Below are 17,965 nucleotides of genomic sequence, written 5' to 3' on the forward strand. Positions count from 1 at the left end.
GGGCTATGACCTGACCGACGAAGAATTCGGATATTGAGGTAGGCACGGACAGAAAGACGACAGGGGACGGGAAAGGGGAGGGGAGGATTGTTCGACAGACAGCGGAGGAAGAGGAAAAATGTACGAAACACGTACGGGGAGGGGATAACCGCGCGATGCGAGAAAAGTTTGTACGAGTAGCCGAATATAAATACCAAAGTGGAGGTTGTAAGTTACCAGTGGAAGATCCGACGCGAGCCACGGACTCTTTCGATCGTTTCGACTTCCTGTTTCGTTGTTCCGTGATCTCGGGGCGTTCGAGCGTCGTCGGGATCGATAGAAACGCGTCGAAGATGTTTATGGCCGAGGAGTACGTGAACGCGAGCAAGGTCCAGTATCAGGACGCGATGGATATCATCGAGGAATTCGATAAGGAGATATCGGAGACCAAGGGCAAGTGCATCGACGTCGGATGCGGCCCCGGCGAAGTCACCAAGAGATTATTGTTGCCAAAACTGCCGTCGGGGGTCGAAGTAGTCGGTAAGGGAACCGGGAGAGTCGCGTATCAATCGAAACAACGTTCGTAACGTGTGCTTGCAGGGGCGGATATATCGAAACCGATGATCGATTACGCGAGGAACAAGTATCGAGACGAGAAACGATTGTCGTTCACCTACCTGGACATTCAAACCGAGGAACTGCCGAACGAGCACGTCGGCCAATACAACAACCTGTTCTCCTTCTTCTGTTTTCACTGGTGCCACAACACGGGGTATTTCTCGTTTAATTTTCCTCGTGAGCGAAAGTAGCAGAGGAAGTGCAGTTTAGGATGAACAGAAAATTGACTGAAAAGATGGGAAGAAATCAAATTACGTACGGTCGTAGGGAAATTTATAAATTGATCCTTTTTTTTTTTTTGCCTAGACGGACTTTCGAGAACGTGTGGAAGTTGCTACGACCTGGTGGAACGGCCTTGACCATGTTCCCAGCATCGACGGAGATTTTCAACGCTTACGAGAAGCTGCACGAGAATCCGCGATATAAACCGTACATGCAGGTTGCGAATCCGTCTCGAAAGTTTCCTTCCCTCGAATTCGTAATCGTTCATTTGCTTACCCTGTTGTCCAGGACGTGGATCGTTTCGTGCCGTACTTCCACCGATGCAAGGATCCCAGGGCCGCCTTGAGGAAGCTCCTGGAGGACATCGGTTTCGAAATCCTGCACTGCAGCAGGCGCGAGAGGAGCTTCATTTTCCAGAACACGCAAACGCTGAAAGGTACAAACTCATGCTACACGGTCCAGGGCACAGATTTTTTGAATTTTTAAAGTACTCTGTTCCCAAATCGAATCGCTTGGGAACTTTTCTGCGATACCAAACTGACTTAATAATAGGAAGAAACGCGTTGCAACGAGCTACTCTGCGATAATGGATCGTTCTTACAGATCACGTGACCCCGATCAACCCCTTCGTTTCGCGGTTCCCTGATCAGGGCCTCCAAGAAGAATTCATGGACGCGTTGATGCGCGAAATGGCAACCATGAAGATTCAGTTCTCGAAGAAAGACTACAGCGACCAGAAAGAACTGGGCATATTGAACAGATATCAACTTCTAGTCGCGTACATAAAAAAACCGTTCGATGCGCGTTAATGAGTCGCCACAGATTCGAGGAAACGAACAAGGATTACTTTTGATATCTGTAAATTGTATACATTCCACGGTTAAACCATTCAAGGTCCATTTATAGCAATGCAACGTTAAAGCACCTACTGATAATGTTTTATCGTTATATTCAAGGATATTCGACGGTGCAATCGTTTCCTTAATCCGTTAACGTTATATAGATCCCGTTAAATATTCGGTAATAATTTTCCAACCGCGTGCAATAATTATCAAATTATCCGAACGTCACAAATGTTTTAACGTAACCATTTTGATCGTAAGAACGATATTATTTTATCGTAGCGATTGCAAATTTAAAAGTAAAATAAATAGTTGGTAACAGCGTTGTAAAATATTATAAAGGAGCACAGAACAAATCCAAGCGACCAAGCGGGCAAAAAGTTTCATCGATCTTTGTAAGAAAATTGAATAAAATAAACGTATGCATTTACGTTCGTGATAGCTGTACGTTATTATAACTCAAAAACTTATAATCCATAAAATAATCCATAATCAAGAAAGAAGGAACACCATCAGCGTCGGTTCTACGCCACTAAAACTTTATTATACACTATATATCTTTGATTTTACAATACGGTACAGCCATTTATAGAATATCGTTAAAACTCATATATCGTCGTATGGGTAATAGGTGGATCTGTTTGCGGTGCTTACGGTAACCATATACAGGGAGTAACAATTCTTTTTTTTTTTTGTTGTCTAACGCTTCTTTCTAAAAAATACACCCAAGTTTATAAGACGGTCCGAGGACCGTCGACATCGATCGGTTTCGGTACTAAGACGCTTCCTCGAGGTCCGAGCAACGCGATCACAATTCCCACGAAACGTTCCAAACGACAGGTCGTAAACGGTGTATTCGACTCGCCCGGTGGACGTCCACCGCGTACGTTCGGAACGTTCTGGTCGGTTCTTTTCAACGGAAAGCGATACCGAAACCCTAAAACGAAAAGCAACTCGAAGAATTCGACCGGCGCTTCGCGGGAACGGGACCCAACGGCCGTTTTGTTCGGCTCCGCGCGGTCTTCTACGCCGTCCCCGGGTACATCTAACACAGATCTATGTTCAAAGCGAAACAATGTAAATGCGTCGAAATCGAAAAATACTCCGAAACGTACGAAAACAGTCCAAAGGGGAACGCATCGAAAGGTCGTTTCGCGCGAGATCTCGCGACGCCGATAGGATGGCGGAAGTATATGTAAAAAACGGCTCAAAAAATTCTTATCTTTACGGATGTCCCGTGCCAGTCCGCCGATAGCGAGGACCAGTGCTAAGACGTCCTGGCGTGGATCGCGAGGACACGTCGATCGCGCGGAACGCACGGTTTAATGGCAGAAGAAAGCGAAGACGACGGAAACCCCGTCCGTGCGAATCGACTTGTGGACCCCGTTCTCGCCGGGGGAACAGGCTGACTCGTCGACGTTTCGACGAGAATCCGCGTTTCGAAACGACGCAATGTGACGAGAAACGAACGAAAGTCGAAAAACAGATATCTGAAATTCGTAGCTAATTGTATTTCAATAGAGAAACGCTGATTTTAATTGTGTAACCGATCCTCTGGTTACACGGTAAAAATGTACCGGAGAAATATAGTCAGAAAGTTTGCATTAGGGTTCGAAATAATAATCGAAGTTATCGTTAATCGTAAGAGTAATTGTAAGTTTTAAGTTTTGTCCCTAACTCGTCACACGAGCGTCCAATCAACCCTGACACCTGTTCGACCTCACCCAAGTATATTCCTAAAACTCATTATTGTACAGTGCCGGACAAAACGATAGGACGTTCGATATTTTGGAACGTTTCAAGTATATACAGGTGGACACGGTTCTTAATGTTTTAAAAGATGCACTAACGGCAGAGAGGCTCGGAGAAAGCCACGAACAAACCAAAGAATTTATTTCTAAAGCACGATCATAGTCGATACGATCTTTGCTGGCAAAAACAAGCGTGGCGTGAACCGTCTCAACAATAACAAATAACGTCAAACCGACCGTGAAACATGGCGGAAGTTTGATTGAATTTTGCGCATGGACAAATATTCATATCGAAACGAAATTTAATAAAACGTGCAACGAATATGGGTGTAGCGTGGAAAAGTGCCACAGTCGCCAGATTTAAATGCGACAGAAAATTTGTGAAACTCCAAGATCGAAGACACGTAACTAAAAATTATTTTAAACACACCGACACGTAGATGTTCTTAGACGAGAGGGACATCCAAGAAAATATTGAAACGTGACAGCTTGTCTCCATCGTAGCCTATAACAAAAAAAAAAAAATGATAGAATTAACGAGCAAAGATTAGATTGATTTCGAAGTTTGTCCGAATATTAAATCGAGTAACTGTACCGCGACGAAGAAAAAGGAGCTGCCCGACGTGGGAAATTATTACCGCCGCGCTAAATCAATTGGCGGGCGGCGGTCCGAGGCGTTTAAAATTGCGTAAAATATGTATCGGCGGAAAATCTTGGGAACGTTACAACGAATAAATTCGCTGTCGGTCGATCTAATGTGGACGCGACTCGTAAATTACGGCTAATAGGTGAGCGCGGTTTTGTACGGGCAATTAACAATAAACCGTCCGAGCGAGCGAGAAAGAACAAGCGGCTCGTGAACGATGAAAGGACGAAACCCTTAATTTTCTCTGGCGTGTTGCGTGACGAACGAAGGAATCGACCGTGGCGATGGAAGCCGAGGGCAAACAAACTGCGACGCGTCGTTCTAATTTGCAGAAGAGAAACGCGAACGCGCCTCGCGGGACAAACGGATGAAGCGTTACTAATCGTCCGTAAATATTCCCGCTCGGATCGATACCGCTGCTTCTTACGCGATACGAAGGGAACAATAAATTTAGCTCGAACAGCTTCGAAGAATAAACCTTGTAAATGGGAAGAAAAAATATATATATACGCGCGTGTACGCGTGAGCGCGAAAACGCGCCTAATACGAACGACTCGCGTCGATCGCCGGTTACGCTCAGTGTCCCCGCGATCGAACGACGGAAAAATCACGTTCCAATGGAAGGCAAGAACGCTGAATACTTGGCAAGACTCTATACACGACTATAGAAACGTCGGAAACACAACAAGCTCGACGCCCTCGCGACCACTTCCGCAATTATCGTTCGAAACGATCGCGCCAACGATGATCGTACAAAAATCATTGCACGTGGAATCGTTGCGTACGCGAACCGTTAAATTTATCGATCGTTTATCGAATTAGCCTTCTTTCTCGTCGGTTATCGGACTAGCGTCGTTGAGCGACAGCGAACAAAGACGTCTCGCGAAAAAGTGAACGCGGAAGCGGCCTGCCCCCGCGGTCGATGGCGAACGGAAACGACACCAAGAGAACGCGCGTAAGAAAAACGACGAGCGCACGAAGTTCGCTAGAAAAATCACATTTAACATCGACGAGTATATTCGAAGCATCGAAGAATTGACAGCTGACGATCCCGAAATGAACGAGTAGCCCGGAAAGGAAGAGAGACTCTTCTTTCTCTCGAATGGCGGGTTCGTTCGATTCGGTTCGGAGGAAACGTTGGATCGACAGACGAATCGAGTCAGGTACGAAGAATCGTTGTTACAAGGAGAGGTGTCCCTGTCGCGCGGAAGCCAAAGAATCAACGGGGTACGAAAAAGGACGCGCGAGATTTAAATCCGTAAAGCTCGATTCCCGCTGGACGCTCGAGAAACGCTACCACCGCATTCCATGCCGCGATATTTATATTATAATCTCCGATCTCAGCGTTTTACAATAACGTTACGCGCCCAAGAGGAGACAGGAAATATTACAATACTGTTTCGGTGAATCTTGAGTTCGGCGTCTATCGAGCGCCCGGGAAGAATCAAGATGTCCGACGTCCAACGAAGAGTCTCGACGGTAATTCTTTGGAGCAAGACTCTTCGTTGGACGCGGAAAGGAACGCACGATTGCGTGTGCGTTGAACGCGTGCTCGCCAGCGGAAATCTCCTCGGAAGAGAACGGAAACGTCCCTTCGGAAACGCGCGAAAACAATGTCGAGAGGAACGTGAGCGACGCCAGACCGTTACGATCGTCAATAGGCCGTTTCAATACTACGTTACAACTTACGATACCGCGATACCGCGTCCCTACCCGTTCTTGTATCTCGCGATTCGCAGCAAATTGGCAAATTTCGCGCGATAAGTTTCAGCCAGTGGCATCCAACGGAAGCTCCGGGTGATGTTTTTACCGTTAAAACGGTGCAGGCGAGCGAATTTTTACCGCACGGGTGCTTCTTTTTCTTTCTTTTTATACGTGACTTTGTTGTTTCGAAGCTCAGAACTCTCAAAAGTCTCGAATATCCTGAGAGTTGGAAGTCTCGATAGATTTGGGAATGTTTAGAGTTTCGATACGAGTTGTATAATAGAATTGGCTCGAACATAGGTAAGGATAGAAAGTAAAGAAAGAAGGGATTCAAGACTCGAAACTTTCAAGAGTTCTAAGCTTTCGAATATATCAAACAATAATATTTATAAAACGCTAAATTTTTAAATATCGTGTCCAAATACAGTTGGGGAGCTTCCACTGTTAAAGTGTTAAGAAAATATGATATTTGTCCTGCGTTGAAAAGTCGCTCGTCTGCACCGAAGCTAAGGGTGCCTACGAATTGTCCACCGTGGACAATTGAACGTGTCACAGTTTCGACGCCTATGTACAGTCCCTGGCCATCGAATGAGAGTCAACCTAACTATAATCCTGTCTTTTTATTGCATACTAAAATGACTATGTATACAGAACTGACTGGTTTATATTTTACTGCCATTCTGAGTCACATAGAGTATTGTGTGCAAAACGTGGCACCGTACCACAAGTCAAAATCCACCATAAACTTGCTGTCCTCAAAAAATTTATCCCCAAATACTACCATAGCCGATTTGGAAGTAAAGATTACAGATATTTAACAAAATAGCAGATATAAAAAATGCGACAGAACCGTGTATACATAGCATACCAGAAAGAGTACAAGAATACATCTTGCGTATATAATATCAATGCTTAGATAGCCAGAGACTGTATACGCTCCATAAATTGCAATATCATAGACGTTACGAGAAAACATTCGAAGACGAAGGAGCCCACCGTGAAAGGGTGGCTTTGGAACGCACGGATCGTTGCAAGCTAGCCGCCATAACGAATCACGCGACATTTCTCGCGACGTACAAGTAACGAATTTAGTCTCGCAATTAATCCTACGAACAACGACTACGCTATTACTGCCACCTTATTTTCGCTACTCTACCGTTAACAACATCAACAACAACAACACATAATATATCAACGTGAATATATATAATATCTGTCCTCGTAACCTAGTCTTTACGTTTATACGTTAGGTACACGTGTGTAATATACATAACGCAGAGTAACCAAATACGTTTGAACGGCTTTCGAGAGCGCACGCGTATGAACGCGGTATGTATATTACAGGAATATAGGAGGAGGACGAAACGACACTTCGTCCTGAGCGAATACGCGACGTTCGTGCGGCGAAACGCGCGCGGAGACGAAAGAAATAGTCGAAAGGAAACCTTGAACGCGAGCTCTGTACGGAAATGACGGTCGACGAAAAAAAGGTTGCTCGACCGTCGACGCGTATCTCGAGGTCGCGTACAATTTTTCTCTCCGCTCGAACGAAACAAAGAGCATACGCAGCGTGGGCTAATCGAGGAACAGATCTCACAGTCCGATTGTTCGTAAACGTTTCGCTCTCGGCTACGAAGCGTTGGAAGAATTCGCGTGCGCCGCGATACCGGAAATACGCGAGAAATTTCTTGTTTTTACGGCGCCGCGGCGTAAGCGAGGAATCGTTACGACTAAACGATCCGGAAAAAACATCAACACGCGCGCAATATGTATACGAACATGTGCATCGACGTATATTTGTACGTACAGGGCGATTCTTAGCAGACGATCCATCGATTTAACGAAAGACGTATGTTACCGTAATTTTCTCGAATATAAAAATTAATTCAAAAGATAGACGAAGACTCGATTTTCAAATCACCTCATGCGTGACTTTTTCTCCGTAGACTGATCGCGCGGATTCGTTGTAAGAATCGCCTTGTACATACGTACGTATATATATATATATATATACATAAATACATATATAAATAAACATCCGATAATCTCGTACGACTTAGTATAATGTACTATAATGTATTGATTTCTCTCGCGTTTGAACGCCGAAGGTAGTCCAGCACGACTACCGTTGCTAATTAAATGTACCCGCTTATACGTGTACGTTATACATATATATCTCATCGTCTACAGATTATCACTGTTTCATCCCGGTGAGTGTTCTCGTCGAACGAGTACACCGCAATGTACAATAGCTTTTTGCGTCTGTTCTCGTTCATAGTGGGGAATAAATGGTAACTCGCGGGGAAATGCACTCGCGATTAATCGAGGCGCCGGAACTAAAAGGAAAGGAAATGGTAACTCGTCGTGGACGCGACAACTTTGACGCCCAGAACTATGTTTGGAAGCGGAAACTTCGACTCTACTATCCCTTCGAGTCGGACACGTAAATGCACGATAATTCTAGAGTTAATATCTTTCTTTTTTTTTCGTTATTCAGTTCGAATTAATCGTGGCTCTACGTCGACAAAAATTCTGTGTTCTCAAAAGCGAAGTTATCGAAAACTATTTCAATTTCTGAATGCCTCCGGAAACTCTGTTACAGCCTCGGACATTTACGCGGCGACAGGAAGTTGAAACGGAAGAGACCCTACGTGAATCGCGCTATCTCGCTCTTATACATTGCCAAAACACGCGGGACCATGAACATCGTCATATAAAAAACGCCTATTCTTAAATAAATAAAACAACGACCGTAAAACTATCCAACGATAGACAATAGTTTATCAACGACTCAGGATCGAATTCAGTCTCCAAATCGAAGGGAATTAATCTGAGCGTAACCCCTCGACGCAACATAAACGACAGTATCCAGGACGCCCAAAAATATCGCGATAGAAGCCTAAGACGGATGATTACTCTCGAAAACAAAAATAACAAACCGAACAATGAAATTTTTTTTAACTCCCTGTCATAAATGACTGTTTTTAATTAATCAGTCGACCAACCAGTCGTGCTCGTCGCCAGTCATAAATTACTATTCCTACACACTTTATATAAATTTCACCCACGACTATCACGATATCTTGTATCGGCTCAAATAGCGTTATACATTTTCGACCCGTTTGTCTTTTTGTTCCGAGAGGAATCATCTACTTTTCGGTTGCACAACATATTTTGGAGTACCTTCGCGATAGCAAAGGTAACGCTTATCCCTCGCGTTGATAACGATTATGCTCCTCGTCTAGTTGCGCGTGTGTGTGTGTGCATGTATGACGTATGTCGTGTGCGTATACGCATATATACGTACGTAGTCTCGTAGGTGGGCCCGAGTCACTAAAATGTGTCGTACTTTGCAAAAAGCTCGCGATCCTCGGATACTTCCCGCTCGCCTCGGCGGTACTTGTTTACGAAATAAATAATGGGATGGACCACACGAGAGAGATTTACAATGCACAAGTAACTTTTAATCCTAAACTTGTAATAATTAATAAGAATGCATACATACATGCTTGTGAACATGTATGTATGTATTTTATTTTTTTAAATTTATATATATATATGTATATATATGTGTGTGTAATATCGAGTTGCTTAAAATATCGTACGATTAGAAACAACAAGGACAATGTTACCGACGTAACATTTTTTTTTGATTGTCTTCCTAGAAAGAGGCTCGCTCCAAATCAGTATCGCTTCGGCCGCGGACACGGCCGCAGCCCGAAACCCCGGTACAAAAACGCTGGAAACGTTCCCATTAATATTTCCTCGTTTTTTTGTTTTTTGGTTTGCTTTCTTTATACAATACGAACTCTTTAGCGTTATAGATACAGGCTAACGTATCGAAAAAATGTCTTTATACGGAGTACTTTCAGTCAGAAAATATATCAGATCACGCACGCGCCCAACCCTGACCTAACCTCAACGCGTCACTTATCCTCTAGGCCAAAAAAAGAGATTTCATCCTCACCTCAACGTACTGCATTTCTCTCACACTCTCTCACACTCTCCCTCTCTCACGTTTCGTGTTTCCTGAGGTCCGATTATTATGTAGCGATCGATCGATTCCTGCAACGTTACGAGTATAATATTTTTTTTTTCTTTTTTTGTTTTTTATTTTCTTTTTTGGAACGCGCGACTCAGTTCATCGTTTCGCTAATTAAATAACGCCTTATACATATAATAACAAGATTAAATAGTAGCACTTAGAAAGATTATTTTCTTATTTAGAATCGTGTACCTCTTCCGCGTGATCGTTCACACTCGCGCCTTTCCGAAGTTTTCGTTAATAATAAAAAAAAAAAAAGGAAAAAAAAACTCCGAGAACGTAACGGAACTCTCGACACTGGCGGTGACGTTTTGAGCGTAATGAGAAAAACAGGTGCGTTTAATACTGTGCGTAAAAAGTAATATCGATAATCGAAAAGAAACAAACTCGAGCGAACTTCTTCGCTTTCTGCTTCCTTTAACTTTTTTTTTCGAACGCAACGCGCGCCATATCGTTCGTGTTGAGATCAAAACGATCGATCGAAGAATCGACCGACCCACGGTATCATCGATTTTCCAAGAAGTAAGAACTTCCGAGTAAATAGGAGAATCGTCTTAAAACGCGTTACGCGAGTTCGTAACCCTTCGAAACAGTTAATACACGATAATATCCACAGATTCGCACGTACGTACCTACAGTAGATAGTTGCAACGCTGCTCGTCGTCGTATCGATATATGTCATTTTTCCAAAAAGTAATTCCTTGCGCGCGCGAGACGTTTGTCAAATGCTTCGCGGGCAAACGAGTTCTGCTCGTCTGGAATCCTCGCAGATACCACCCTCGTAAATGCTGCTGTACACATTTGCAAAAAAGACTTTCACGGAAGTGGATAAAATTACGTTAGCAAAACACAGGTAACAGCGTAGACTTCACCAATTCCCTACCGTTGTCGTTACACGACTCCTCTTTTCCGGAGAAGTAACGCGCAATCCGCTATTTTATCATCTTCGCGAGCCGGACACGCACCCCGGTAAAAATTATTTACCGCCGTGGATCTGCGAATCCGTGATAACTATGTCACTTCGAGACTTGCAATGCTAAGTCAACGATCGATTGAGTCAATACGTATTCCCGCTGAGCGATTCCGACATACTGGTTCCGCCGGATGGCGACAGAGACAACTCTCCGCTCTCGTACTTACTGCATCGACTGCTGTACTCCGCCATTAGGGACTCTTTCACCTGAAACACGAACGGTAGGAGAGTCCCGAGTAATCACGAACAAATTTAGAACGCATATACGAGGCGATGAATTCCCGAACCTTGGTTCTTTCCTCTTCGAGCCTTTGCCTGACCTCCTCGTGCTGCCGTTCAAGCTCCGTGCGCTTCTTCTCGTAAATTTTAGCCAGTCGAGTACACTCGTTCACGCCCTTCTCTACAGTTGACTTCGCGACCTCTCTCTTCATGCGATCAAACTCTGCTTTGTCTTTGTGTACCTTCGCCAACTGTTTCACCTACAATTAAACACATTAGCGGTTTGCAAATGAAAGCTGCTTCTTGACTAATGTAACGGATCACCAATATAGCATGGAACGCCTAATATTAGTAGTGGGGAACATACCTCTCCGTGCCTCGTAGCCTGAAGTTTCCTCATAACATCCGCAGTCTCACGCTCCAAGAGCACTCTCAATGACTTTATTTGGTTAGACTGTGAGGTTTTCATCACTTTTTCGACCGTCACGAACAGGTTTTCGTAATACTTCTCTTGAAGCTCGCGTTCCTGTTGAACATGAGCTTTGCACACGGCCAGTAAACGTTCACTCTGGCTTCTAGGCAGTCCTTTTGGTGCCCCCCCGTTCCCATCGCGGTTCTCCAAATCCGGGCAATCGGATGGCTCTGCAGCTATCGAGCTCAAACCCACCTCGCTGGAGAAGCTGCACGATAACCACAAATTTATACGCGAGGAACGTGTATGCGAGAAGCCGTTTCAATAAGGGTTTACAACTTACATATTTCTATTCGATAGTCGTTTCACCAACTTGTTGCTCACGTAAAACTTCGACCTGTGTTTTTCACCGTCGATCGAGCCCTTCTGCGATTGCATCCTCAATTTCTCTTTCTCGTGCTTTTTCCGTAACGATTCGAGCTTCTTTTCTAGTTCTACCTTTTTCTCCCTGACAAGCTTGTTCTCCATTAACTTTTCTAAAGACTCCGCCACTATTTCATCGCTCGCTATAAATACGGAATAGACACTAACGTTCGCTCGCGATGTAATCGGCTATAATACACTTACCACTGCTGGCGTTGACCGGGCTTTTATTCGCGGAGGAATCGACGGCTGGAACCGCAGGAGCTGGCGTTCCCTCTTCGGCATCTTGAGCATCGGAAGTGTTTACGCCAGCGATCGATGGTCTGCCGTGCACGTTGGTAGAAGTTGGAACAAGCATCGGCAACTCGCCCACGGATTGCAACCTCTTCGTTTTAATGGTTTCCTCCTGAAACAAAATATTTTTGGACATGTAAGTATAAATTTGCTCGCATCGATCGGCGGTTTTTAACCGACGAACTTACAGGTGGCTTAGAGGAACTTGCTGCTTCGCTAACTTTCGGCTTATCCTAGAAAATGTTAGTACGCGCCTGTTAGTGTGTCACACAGTTAGTAAATAATAATTTCTCAACGTTTCAAACCTTACATCAACTTCTTCCGACGGATCTTCCAACCAATCCGTAAGAACAGACAACTGCTTCTCCCTTTTATCAACTTCGCTCTGATATTTAATCGGATTCGACAGGGCTTCGGCGAGTTCGCTCAGCCCATCAGGGACATAATCCTTCACGATAACGTGTAAAAACAAACTAGCCAACGGCAACGGTTGGCCACACTCTGTTCTGAGAGCAACGTGTCGATACCCTGGACACAATCCAACTACTGGTAACACCCTGTGGCCGATTAAACGCCCCGATTCCTCGTACGCGGCGATTCTAATTGCTGCAAGTTCTGGTAAGACGACCTGATGAACAGATAAACAAAATTTTATTACATAAATAGGGTGTTCTGTTTTTTGACAGAAATCGACGTCGAACTTCACCTTTTTAAATATAAAAGGTTCCTCGTCGTATACGGGATTGATACCATTGTTCGGAACAATTCTCGTGCGGAATTTCTTTCTCACAGTGTCCGCCGGTAAACCGTACATGTCTACCTCGACGTAAGTACCCACTCTTTTGTCTGTTAAAAACTGAGCTGATATTACATGTATGTGAACCGTTCCGGCTATGATACCATCTACTGTCGACTCTGCAAAAGGGTCCAATCGCCGGTCTCTTCGCCTCATAAATTCCGGCTTTAAAAGATACCCGCAACGTTGATTGTACTCGAAAGTACCTAAGTTCAATTGCATCGCGAGGTCTAACAGAAAAACAAAGTCAAAAAGATTACCTCCCGCACAACACAGGAATAATGAATACCATCAATGGAAATGTTAGCGTACCAAGAGTTTGATAATTTAATGCGACCAGCTGACAACCCGCATTCCAAAATACTTGAGGCATAAAATTACTAGAGTCAAAACGTGTACCCGCTGGATATACTCTCGATAGTTGATGCTTGTTATAATTTACGAATTCTAACGGCCTCTCCTTTAAAAGAGTCGTAGCTTGTTTTTCGTCGAACGACGACATCTCGTACATACGATTTTTTTCTGCAGATATCGATAAAATTATAGCGTATAACATAAAATGTAATAATTGGTATCGTAAACAAACGTACTTTCAGCCGATTCAAAACTGTAAAAATGAACGGGTTGCACATAATTGACTAATGCTGAAATTTCCGCTCCCGCTTCCGTTTCTTTAGCACTGGCTGCTTTATCGGGTGCAGGCACTTTATCGCCCATTCTTAATTTAATATCCTCGACGTTCGATTCGTCCTCTTCCGTACTCGATTCCTCTTCGTCTTCTAAAATCGTAAATATTTTGGATAGAACTTCGGTCTCGTTCACGCCCATTTACTTTCCGAATACTAACCATCGTCGTCTTGAGCACTGTCTTTGCTACCCTGTCTTTGTTGCAGCATCGGGGGATGCGAAATATCTCCATTTCCAATTTGTTGATCATTATTATCATCTTCGGCGTTAGGAACGTCCGGTGCTGGACCGTTTTCTTCTTCAACGGCCTGATTTAATACTCCGTTGTCTTCGTTTTCTTGAACTCCCTCTTCAGACTCCGCTGCCGGTGTTTGCTGCTTCTTTTTATGCTTCTTGTGATGATGATGATGCTTTTTCTTGTTCTTAATTATGATCTTACGTTTCAGTAAATTCGGAGGTGGTAACTCTTGACCAGGCTCCAACTGAACAATTAACACATTTTAATCCGCGAACTTCAATGTCATAAAGAATATCGGCTATGACCATGTTGCAAAATACCTTATGAGATTCGAGTGGTGAGTCAAGTAACATTTCACCAAAAAATTCCCTGCAATACTGAGCTATCTTAGCTTGTTGCCTCGGGTTACAATGATTTTCAAAACTAAGGATGACAGGATACTCTGACGTTTTGAAAGCGCTTTCAGCAATTGCCTCGATTACGTCTCGCGCATAAATTTCAGGTACAAATGTATATCTGAAAGATATATTTGTTTCCATATAAGGTCGCAATAATAACAATTTACATATATTAAAATATAATTTGTTCGTAAAGCTGGTACCCATGAACAATAACAGGTTCATCAAATTTTCCATTCCAAAAGTCCAACTCCACGCATCGACAACCGGCAAGCAGACATTGACGATATATTTCTACGGAACTCTTTCCGGTAATTTGATGTCCTACAAATATATTAGGAAAACGTTGGACACGGTTTGATTTGTCTGCACGATTAGACGAGATTGGCAAAGCCTACGGACCTGTTAAGTATGTATTGTGACTAGAATTTATGAAGTAATGCGCAAGCGGTTGGTCCATATCATCCGACAATTCGAGTTTTGTTACAGCAACGATCGGATTATCCTCGCTCATCAAGTACCTCAGAAAACCATCGAAACTCAGATGGTCCGGATTCGCATTATATTTATTTGGTTCATATTGACTTATAATATCTTTTGCCCTCGCTTCGTTCGCATAAGGGTACAATATTTCGTTCAGACGTGGATCCCTTTGCGTTTTGTTCAAAAAGTCAACGAACTGTGTAATGGACATTAATCTACGTTTGTTATTGCCTACAATGCTTTCGAAAACTTTCTCAACGTCCGACCGCTGAGTAAGTGATTTATAAAAGTTGAAGAAGTCTTCGAATTGAAATTTTTGCAACGATATTACGTCGTTCTGAAAACGAGAGTAATGAAATTGTGTAGCACACGAAAAATCATATTTGCATCAAATACGAAATTTTCGAAAAAATCACACTCACTTTTCCGGATGGAAAACCTGAAATATCGAGCGCTTTCTCGACACGCTTACGATCCTCTTTATTTTGTGCAAACATTTTTATTATGCTGAAACGACAATATATAAAGTATACACATTTCTGTATATATGCATATTAACTTTAATACACACATATATACAAATTGTGCTCACTTCTTCACAGGAATCTTTTCCGATTTATCTGCTGTAAGTGTAAGTTTGGTATGTGCTTTCTGCAAGAACATAGTTGTGCTGGTATTGAGCAGAGTTAAATTATATGCAAGCTGAAAAATTTGCTCTGTCCAATGTTGTGCAATTTCCGCACGTGTTGTACAAAAGTTGATAAAATTCATGTTGACAAAATCAGATCCATAACAAATTGTTACTGTCTTTTCCTCTAAAGAGTCTTGAGAGCCCATCGTTACCAGAGATTTCAATTTAGGATCCTGGAAACCATTCCTTTATTCAAGTAAGCCCGTCCAAAACAAACTTTCAGGTTTTGAATCAATGACCTCGGTAAAGTTTATATACATAAAATCATATTATGTATATTATATTAACAATAGCTTGTGTTACAATAAGCTATTGATGCAAAGCAAAACTATGCACAAAGCCACTTTATAAGCAGCATATTGATTTATAGGAAAATGGACAGATAAGAATTTGCTCTCCTTTCTGCACAACGATTATTTCCATTGTGTACAAAGATAGGTGTGACTGAGAAAAAATGAACTACATTGAGGACATAAACTAGGTAATATTCTATTAATAGATTTATCAATACTTATCATGCGATGGTGCAGTGCGTCATTAGCATCCACGCAAAAGCATGATATAATTATAGAAAGCCAAGACACCTTTGGTTCTAACATTTACATCTGATACGCATTGATACACTGAACCAACAAAACATTACATTCGACTAGCTTCTCCCATAGCTTTACACAAAAGATCGACCCATCTATATTTGATTACAAACAAAATACAAAGTATCTTAATTATACGTATGAAAGACATAATTCGATACCTTTGGTAGCTTAGCATGTTTTCCAGTTCTAGTATCTCTTATTGTAGCAATATCCAACATTTCCATTTCATTGTGCTGATCTACCCAATGCAGGTAAAATCCCAACTTATCCACCCGCAATGTTACTGGAGTTGCTATACCAGAGTCCTGTACAATAACATAATGCACAACATAACACTGCATTTTTCTAACTAGAATTATGCTATAACCATGTCGTGATACTTTGGTTATAACACGTACCTCGTCCCACTTGACAAACTTTTCCCCATCCTGCAACTGCTGGGAGACCTCGATCGGTCTAAATTGCAAGACACTGCCTGTCATCTTGTTAACCGCCATCCTGCCTGAACGATATTGCGAGCAGATTTACGTGGAGGCAATGGCAAGCGATGGGGGCTATTTATGTCAATGTTGACAATAACAAGCACGAAGACGTAGATAACCGGAATGAAGGTGACAGCGGCTGTAATGAAAACGACGTCGGTGACAACGGCAACGGCGAATGGAACGATAACGACGGCGTCAACGGCAGCGGCGACGGCACCAGCAACGACAACAATAGCGGCGGTGACGATGGTAGGTACAGTGGCAACGATGACGGCGAAAACAACGGTGACGACGACGACGACAGCGGCGACGACGGCGACGTCGACGTAAGCCTCATCGAGAACCTCTTAAACATTAGGTGCACCTCGTGAACCGCCTTACCTCGACAGGTGCTGTTGCTCGATCATCCGTGACAAAAGAGGCGGCTGTGTATCGACGACGACGTCGTCCTCGTCGCCGTCATTGCGAAATTCTGCCAGGTAACGTGTTGCAAGCAATGACAATAGGTATATCGTGTTTTCGGTGCACATCGACGACGTCAATAGCAGTCCCGGTTGATCGAACAGTTTCGAAAAGAAAACAATAGTCACGAGACTCCCGAGCCACTGTCAACGTATCACGAACGAAGAGAGAGAAGAGGATAAAAGAACGGTTCAACAACACGTTTAGGTCGGACAAACGACAAGGAACAATCTCGCAATTAATATGCACCGCGAAAGTTTTCGTACTCGCGAGCACTCGCGCACTCACTTCTTGGCCAGAAAAGCATCCTTCCGCGCGCCCTACCGAAGACAATCCGAGCAGATCCGAGCACGACCACCCGACACCCGTTACCCTGGTCGCCAGGAGGCGCTCACACTGTGTGTTCAAAGCCGCCAGCGGATTATGCCAGAACGCACTACACGTGCGCCTCGTCGCGCTTAAATTGATTTCAACACAGAGAACCCTAACATTCAATGAATATCCACTGTTTAACGATCTTCTATTCTGATCTTGTAGTTCGTCGCAAATATTCTTTTCGTTTTTGTAATTTCGTTCGATCGATCGGAATAATATTGAAAACGCCGACCAACTGTTTTTCTTTCGATTGTTGTGCTTGTAACGCGGGCTTGGACCTAAATGATTCAAAGATTTCGGTCCCACATTGTACGTATCCGCCACGTACGTACAATGAGCCACAAAAGTGTTAATATACTAATTTCATTAGTATTTACATGCAATTAAAGTAGAGTTTTTATGCTTTGAAGCGACTACAACTTTTATAAAGACAACGACCCCAAGCATAAATTGAACATGGTTCAACTGATCTACAATGTTCCCCATGCAATTGCAACACCCCCCAGTCCCCAGACTCCGTCCGATTAAGCATCTATGGGAAGAATTGAACCGAAAAATGAGAAAAAAGCTAGTTTCGAACCAGGAAGAGTTAAGAAGTACACATATATTAATCATTTTAGGAGCAC

At 43.3% G+C, this 17,965-nt stretch overlaps 2 protein-coding genes across 6 annotated transcripts; one reads left to right on the forward strand and one right to left on the reverse strand.

Annotated features, from left to right (window-relative positions):
* Positions 1 to 226: 226 nt before the first annotated feature.
* Jhamt (juvenile hormone acid methyltransferase) lies at positions 227 to 2,044 on the forward strand. Its single transcript, XM_076772169.1, has 5 exons — positions 227 to 519; positions 580 to 751; positions 904 to 1,036; positions 1,108 to 1,255; positions 1,423 to 2,044. Exons 1-5 carry the CDS (start codon positions 333 to 335, stop codon positions 1,626 to 1,628), a joined length of 846 nt encoding a protein of 281 aa, XP_076628284.1. The 5' UTR covers positions 227 to 332; the 3' UTR covers positions 1,629 to 2,044.
* Positions 2,045 to 2,179: 135 nt separating this feature from the next.
* On the reverse strand, positions 2,180 to 17,592 carry Plc21c (Phospholipase C at 21C). 5 transcript variants are annotated; one of them, XR_013080355.1, is made up of 19 exons: positions 16,416 to 17,592; positions 16,176 to 16,322; positions 15,323 to 15,594; positions 15,153 to 15,237; positions 14,650 to 15,067; positions 14,451 to 14,571; positions 14,170 to 14,365; positions 13,772 to 14,093; positions 13,515 to 13,703; positions 13,237 to 13,446; positions 12,835 to 13,154; positions 12,439 to 12,756; positions 12,317 to 12,361; positions 12,039 to 12,240; positions 11,755 to 11,977; positions 11,367 to 11,679; positions 11,068 to 11,259; positions 10,691 to 10,987; positions 2,180 to 10,598 (listed from the first exon to the last, which is right to left on the reverse strand). XR_013080355.1 is itself a non-coding variant. In XM_076773589.1 (19 exons), the coding sequence occupies exons 2-19, from the start codon at positions 16,512 to 16,514 to the stop codon at positions 10,865 to 10,867; spliced, it is 3,795 nt and encodes a 1,264-aa protein (XP_076629704.1). In that variant the 5' UTR covers positions 16,515 to 16,638; positions 17,289 to 17,305; the 3' UTR covers positions 2,180 to 10,864. The 5 variants fall into 5 exon arrangements, 3 of the variants coding, with proteins under 3 accessions (XP_076629704.1, XP_076629703.1, XP_076629705.1); XR_013080354.1 differs by having other exon boundaries at positions 2,180 to 9,827; positions 10,440 to 10,987; XM_076773589.1 differs by having other exon boundaries at positions 2,180 to 10,987; positions 16,416 to 16,638; positions 17,289 to 17,305.
* Between the last annotated feature and the right edge of the window lie 373 nt (positions 17,593 to 17,965).

This window comes from Colletes latitarsis, chromosome 9 (assembly GCF_051014445.1).
Source record: "Colletes latitarsis isolate SP2378_abdomen chromosome 9, iyColLati1, whole genome shotgun sequence".
Lineage (NCBI taxonomy): Eukaryota > Metazoa > Arthropoda > Insecta > Hymenoptera > Colletidae > Colletes > Colletes latitarsis.